The sequence below is a fragment of the Tupaia chinensis genome, unplaced genomic scaffold (genome assembly GCF_000334495.1).
Source record: "Tupaia chinensis unplaced genomic scaffold, TupChi_1.0 Scaffold145072_1, whole genome shotgun sequence".
In the NCBI taxonomy this organism is placed as follows: domain Eukaryota; kingdom Metazoa; phylum Chordata; class Mammalia; order Scandentia; family Tupaiidae; genus Tupaia; species Tupaia belangeri.
Window position 1 is genome coordinate 302,366 of NW_006204933.1, and position 7,528 is coordinate 309,893.

Here is a 7,528-nt window from a genome sequence, read left to right on the forward strand (position 1 = left end):
ACTCGAACCGTGGTCGGCCATGTGGGAGTCCAGCGCCCTGAACCATCAGGCCCCCTGCCGGCCCCGAGAAGTTATTCTTTATTCTGACTCTCTGTCTTCACGGGGTAAGTCCAATGAGGGCATTGCCACTATATGGAAATAAGGAACAAAGTCTAAGCTAGCCTTGGGTTGCCTTACTGAGGAGTAGTTACGTCAATGCAAAATGCCCTGGCGTGGTGGTTACAGGCGCTGGACTCCCACATGGCCAACCACGGTTCGAGTCCCAGACCTGGCAGCTTGGTTTCTCACTTTCCTTTTCTCTCTCTTTATATCTGTCTGGTGAAGTAGAAAAATAATAATAACAAATAGAATTAAATAAATAATTGTTTTTAAAAAACAGATGACATAGGCAAGGACTTAGCAGGTGGCACAGTGGTTAAAGGCAGGTGCTGGACTCCCACATGACTCAATGGCGGTTCGAGTCCCGGAAACCAGCGACTTGAAACTCACACCAGGCATGTGTGCGTACAAGCCCAAGATCCCAGGGACCAGCAGTTAGCGTCATGGCTATGTCGCTGGACTCCCATGTAGTCGACCGCGGTTTGCGTCCCAGACCCGGTGGCTTCAACTCACGCCGGGCGTGTGTGCATGCGTGCCCGAGATCCCGAGAGGAGAACGGAGGAGAAGGGATTGCAGTGTGGTCATCCCCCCTGGGGGGTGATTTCTCGCTTTCTGTCTCTCTGTCTCTCTCTTCTCTCTGTTTCTCTTGGGTCAAATTAAAATAATGAATGGATAAAATTAAATAAGTATTTTTTTAAAGATTTATTTAATTTTATCTATTCATTCATTTTTACTTGAATGTGACCAGCGAGGGAAAGTGAGAAAGCAAGCCACCAGGTCCAGGACTCAAACCATGGTCGGCCATGTGGGAGTGTCCAGCACCTTAACCACCGTGTCACCTGCTGGTCCCCTAACTAAATAATTCTTTTTAAAAAATGACTGATCTTAAGCACGGTGGGGTGGGGATGACGGAATAGAACGATAATAAGCAAATGTCCCAGAAAGTTCCATGTAGGCAAAGCTGTTCTCGAGGCCACCAGCCCGGGCCTCTTATTTTCCTGGGTCCGGCTCGGCCGCTCAGGGTCGCTCCTTGCAGGGGCTGGATGGTGGCAGGGCAGTCCACGTGACGCTCTGTGAGGTCGACCCTCCTGGGCCTCTTCTGGCTCTTTCCTGGCGAGTCCGCTGTGTAGGCCAGGAGTGTAGACAGCCCTGTGTGCTCTGAGGCGGGCCAGGGTGAGGGCAGATGGCTGTTTTGCCGAGTCGGGACGCTCTTAGGCTTGCTTTTCTCTCATTCATACAACTCAGCTTACAAAACTTAAAAAAAAAAAGATATAGAACAAAGAATCCTTCCAGCCCGCTGTCCACCAGATGGCAGTAGAAGCTCAGGTTTTCGCTTACTTTTCCATTCAGTCTCTATCTTTACAGCACACGGCACTCGGAGAAAATCCTTGGCCAAGTGCTTCATTCTGCGTAAACCTAAAACATCCCGATGTCTCTAATGCAAAAGATCCAGAAGACAGTGATGGAATTTTATGTTTTACTTTAAAAAAATGTATTTAATGTTCATGATTATTATTACTATGAATTATTTATTATGATTTTAAATTTGACCCGAGAGAGACAGAGAGAGTGAGAAAGCAAGCTGCCAGGTCTGGGACTCAAACCATGCTTGGCCATGTGGGAGTCCAGCGCCCTTAACCACCACGCCACCTGCCAGCCCTATCTTGGATAGGTTAAAAGTGCCATTTTCTATGAAATAGTGTCTTTTTTTCTTGGCTTCTTAGTAATAATAAGTCTCATAGCAATGCTAACAGAGGACTTCAAAACGTTTGTGGAAAGATGGAATTAAAATACAAGTTTATTGGGGACCAGCAGGTGGCGTGACAGTTGAAGTGGCTGGATCCTACACGGCCAACTGTGTGGTTCAAGTCCCACACCCAGTGGCTGGGCAAGCACGCCTGGTGTGCGTGCGTGCCCAAAATCCTGAGAGGAGAATGGAGGAGAAGGGATGGCGGTGTGGCCATCCCCCCTGGGGGGTGAGTTTTCACTTTCCCTCTCTCTTTCTCTCTGGTGGAGTACACACACGCCATAATCATTTTTATATGTTTATTATTTTATTTTTACGTTTTTATCTGAGGGTGCCTGCCTTCACCAGAGGGAGACAGAGAGGGAGGAAGTGGGAAATCACCCCCGGAGGGGATGGCCATAGTGCCATCCCTTCTCCTCCATTCTGCTCTGGATTTGGGGCATGCACACACACGTGCCCAGTGTGATCTTTGAAGCCACCAGGAGTGGGACTCGAACCTCCATCGGCCACGTGGGAGTCCAGCGCAGTGCCTTAGCCACCATGCCACCTGCTGGCCCGGTGCTCCATAACAAATCTACAGAAGAAGCAGAGTATAATCTTTGTGCATTTAAGCGTTGGTTAAGCCCGGGGCCGGGGGGAGAGGCTGTGCCTAAGCTGTTGAGGCCTGTCTGTCACCCCTGCAGGACGTGGACGCTGTGCGGAACGCCTGAGTACCTCGCCCCCGAAGTCATCCAGAGCAAGGGCCACGGCAGGGCGGTGGACTGGTGGGCTCTCGGCATCCTCATCTTCGAGATGCTCTCAGGGTGAGTACGGCCTCGGCAGGCTCCAGCCCGGGCACCCCTCACCCGCCGGCTCACACAGCCTCCACCGCCGAGGTCTGCTTGTGGGCGGACGAGAGAAAAGTAATGCAACCTTTTATTTTTACTGTCGGGCATGTGCACTCGCCAGAGACAGAGAGAGAGAGAGGTGGAGAGACAGTGAGAAATCACCCCTCCTAGGGGGGGATGGCCATGCCACAATCCCTTCTCCTCCATTCTCCCCCTCTTGGGATTTTTGGGCACGCACGCACACGCGCCCAGCGTGAGTTTCAAGCTGCCGTCTGGGACTCAAACCGTAGTCGGCCACGTGGGAGTCCAGCACTGTAACTCCTCTGCCACCCACTAGTTCCAAAGGAAGGCAGACGTGTGGTCGGACCATGTGGGCGTGCGTATGGGGATGTGCTTTCTATGTTCTGTGAGCCTCTGTGTGTCTGACTGGCTGACTGTACGCACCTGTTCATCAGCCCATCCAGATCCTGCCGACCGGGTCTACTGCTCCCGTATACACGTCTATCTGCCTGTAATCCGTCAGTCACTAAGTGCACCTGTGTCTCTACTGTCTTTAAAGAGTGTCTCTATGTATCATCTATCTCTGAGGTATATGCGTATCTCTGTCTATCATCCATCTATTTCTGAGGTGTCTATGCATCTCTATCATCTATCTCTGAGGTGTATATGTATCTCTATCATCCATCTATCTCTGAAGTGTCTATGTATCTCTATCATCCATCTGTCTCTGAAGTATATGGGTATCTCTGTCTATCATCCATCTGTCTCTGAAGTATATGGGTATCTCTGTCTATCATCCATCTATCTCTGAGGTGGATACGTATCTCTATCATCCACCTATCTCTGAAGTGTCTATGTATCTCTGTCTATCATCCATCCATCTCTGAGGTGTATGTGTATCTCTATCATCCACCTATCAATCTTAGGGGTATCTCTGTCTATCTATCATCCATCTATCTCTGAGGTGGATATGTATCTCTATCATCCACCTATCTCTGAAGTGTCTATGTATCTCTGTCGTCATCCATCTCTGAAGTGCATACGTATCTCTATCATCCATCTCCGAAGTGTATACGTATGTCTCTATCCATCTATCTCTGAAGTGTGTACGTATGTCTCTATCATCCATCTATCTCTGAAGTGTATACATATCTCTTTCATCCATCTATCTCTGAGGTGTACCCGACCTCCCAACACCCCTGCCTGTCATCCGTCTGCCTGGCCTTCTGCATGTCCCCTCACCTTTCCCGTGGACGTGTCTCGCACGTCATATGACGACAGATTTCTCCAGATGCTCCCCAGCCAGGCGGTCTCAAGCCAAGCAGGGGTCGAGCATTGTCCACGGTCTCCTCCCATAAAGTCAGTGAGCACAAGGGGGCAGCATTGCCCAAGGACAGAGATACCAGAACCCGGCCCTTCTGAATAACTAAGGTTCACAGCCCTGAGGTCTGTCCCCATTATCCGGGTGCAATACTGTCACCTGTGGGCCAGCAGATGGGGAGAGGGTTGAGGTGCTGGACTCCCACGTAGTTCACGGCGGTTCGAGTCCTGGACCCAGAGATTCGAGGGTGTTGGTGTGCGTGCCCAAAATCCCGAGAGGAGAGTGGAGGAGGAGGGATTGAAACGTGGCCGTCCCCGCTGAGGGGGTGATTTCTCACTTTCCCTCTCTTTCTCTCTCCAGTGAGCATATCCCAGATCAAAATTTTACAAAAAAGATGTCGCTGAACTCCCATGTGGCCTACACGTGGTTCGAGTCCTGGACCTACCTGGTGGCTTAAAACTCACACCGGGCGCGTGTGCGTGCGTGCCCAAGATCCCAAGAGGAGAATGGAGGAGAAGGGATTGCGGCGTGACCATCCCCCCCCAGGGGGTGATTTCTCGCTTTCTGTCTCTCTGTCCGATGAGTGCACGTGCCCTATACCAAAAACCTCTTAAAAAAAAAAAAGAAAGAAAAGAAAAAAGAGAAATGAGTAGCAGCTATTTCTAGAAAATAATACGCTACTGGAGCATATTAGGTTAGAATAAAATTTGGAATGACCACAATAGACGCAAACACTAATTTATATTAGAACCGTGATATAATATTGCAATTACATAAAATTAGCATCAGAATAATGGGGGGGTTATTTCCTTAGTAGAGTGTTTTGTTTTGTTTTTCTTATTTTTTTTTTGGAGAGGTTTTTGCTATGGGACACGTGCACTCACCAGACACACAGAGAGAGACAGAGAGACAGAAAGCGAGAAATCAGCCCCCAGGGGGAATGGCCACGCCGCAATCCCTTCTCCTCCATTGTCCTCTCGGGATCTTGGGCACGCTTGTACATACGCCCGGCATGAGTTTAAGCCACCAGGTCCGGGACTCGAACTGTGGTCGACTACGTGCGAGTCCAGCAACATAGCCATTACGCTAACCGCTGGTCCCCTTAGTAGAGTGTTTTAGAGTAGAATACCATCAATATAGGATACTAGAATAGATGCTGATTATGTAAAATTATTATTTTTTTTTAAAAGGAATTATTTATTTAATTCCATTTCTTGTTATTATTTTTTTATTTTGACCAGAGAGAGACAGAGAGAAAGGAAAAGCGAGAAAGCAAGCTGCCAGGCCCGGGATTTGAACCGTAGTCAGCCATGTGGGAATCCAGTACCTTTAACCACCCCACCTCCTGCAGGCTCCCTGATTATATAAAATCGGTATAATTATTATTAGAATACTGAATTATACGAGAATATAATGGGTAGACGATAAAATAAAACTAAGGTGTATTAGAATTGGGAGTAGGATGAGAATTAGGGTGTAGTGGAATATTACAATATATCAGAAGAGAACAGCATTAAAATATACTGTTAGAGCCTATGAACAACAGTATATAAAATGAAAGCAATTGCTATGATATATTAGAATATTAAAACACATTAGAGTAAGAAATAATATAATTAGATGTAGTGTGTTACTGGTCTCTTTATCTTTTATTTTAATAAATTTTCATTTAATCTAGGACGATGATGACTCATTTTCTCTAGGGCACCTGTGCTCACCAGAGTGAGACGGGGTCAGGGGCAGACTGAGAAACCAAGTCTCCGGGTCCGGGTCTGGGACTCGAACTGCAGTCGGCCTTGTGGGAGTCCAGCGCCTTAACCAGCACGTCACCTGCTGACCCCTACGATTGGTCTCTTATTTGAGTAATTAATCGTGGATATCAAATCTCCCCACCGAAAGCACCCTGCTCTGAACAGTGCATTTCACTGGGGACTCCTTATTCAAGTGTATGCGTGTGGGGTCAGAAATCTTTTTTGGAGAGGTTTTTGCTATGGGGCGCGTGCACTCGCCCGACAGAGCGAGAGAGCGACAGAGAGACAGAAAGCGAGAAATCACCCCCCGCGGGGATGGTCACGCCGCAAGCCCTTCTCCTCCATTCTCCTCTCGGGATCTTGGGCACGCACGCACACGCACTCGGCGTGAGTTTAAGCCAGCAGGTCCGGGACTCGAACTGTGGTCGACTACGTGGGAGTCCAGCGACACAGCCATTACGCTAACTGCTGGTCCCAGGACCAGAAATCTGAGTGATTCAAAAAGGGTACCTTTCAGAGTCCTGGGCAGCGCTGGCTAGAGAGCGACGCTTTGTGTGTTTTTCCTAACGTCAAGATCCAATACTTTTTTTTTATGAACTGCGGCCAAAATACCTTTGCCATGACACTGCCGTGGAATGTCTGCTTCCCAGAAGCGCGTGGTTTCGGGAGTGTTGTTTTTGGGAGGTGGGGCCCGCCTTCTCCCAGAGTTCATGTCCCATTCCCGACGATGGCTTTTCCTGACATCATCTCAGAGCTGACTGCATTCCGACGGGGCGCCACCCAGGCCTGGCGACGGGAGGCCGGGCTGGCTGGGCGGGCGTCGCTGCAGGGGCTCCTCCTGGGGGCCGTGGGGATGTCTGCACGCCGGCTCCATCTCCCAGCCCGGCCCACTGCCACGTCGGGGCAGGGTCAGCAGGAGCTCCCAGACCAGGGACGCTGAAGAGACACGGCTGTCAGAAATCTCCGCAACACACCACACTGTGAGACTGAGGAACGGGAATGTAATCTACACACAGAGGCAACCCTGACACCAGCAGGTGGCGTCATGGCTGTGTCGCTGGACTCCCACATAGTCGACCGCGGTTCGCATCCCGGACCCGGTGGCTTAAAACTCCCGCCCGGGCGCGTGTGCGTGCGTGCCCAAGATCCCGACAGGAGAATGGAGAAGGGATTGCAGTATGACCTTCCCTTCTGGGGGGTGATTTCTCACTTTCTGTCTCTGTCTCTCCAGCAAGCACACACACCCTACAGCAAAAAAATACTCTAAAAAAGAAAAGAAAATAATAAATTTTAAAAAGAAAGACATTCATCCTGCAGACACCTCCCAGATGGTTCTCCCTCCTCCCCAAGAGACCTCCCCTCTGTGCGATTTTCAGGCGTGCAACACCCTACCCTGACACCCTCTGCCTTGTCACGTGTGTTTCTACGTGGATCGCTTCGGGGTGCAAGGGCAGTGTGTCTTTGAAATAAAGTCTGATTTTCTGTGCATGTGAAGCAGACGTACCTATAGTTACAAAGTAGGAATTTTCCCCCATGCTTTCTTTGCACTAAAAATGGATGTTCATTTTTTTTTTTTTAACAGATTTCCTCCGTTTTTTGATGACAATCCATTTGGCATTTATCAGAAAATTCTTGCTGGCAAAATAGATTTTCCCAGGCATTTGGATTTCAGCGTCAAGTAAGTTTCCCTTTGAATTTGTTCTTTGTGGGTTTTTTTTTTTTTTGAGAGTTTTTTTTTGTTTTTTTTTTTTTTTTTTTTTTTCTTTTGGGGCTGGTGACTTCC

General features: G+C 48.9%; 1 protein-coding gene across 1 annotated transcript in view; it reads left to right on the forward strand.

Moving 5' to 3' along the window:
• PRKX (protein kinase cAMP-dependent X-linked catalytic subunit) overlaps positions 1–7,528 on the forward strand; it is a gene marked incomplete in the record, with an annotated part of 30,058 nt that overhangs the window by 17,397 nt on the left and 5,133 nt on the right. The window contains 2 exon segments of the mRNA XM_027767970.1: positions 2,530–2,649; positions 7,328–7,423. Of these exon segments, the coding sequence (XP_027623771.1) occupies positions 2,530–2,649; positions 7,328–7,423 (216 nt within the window).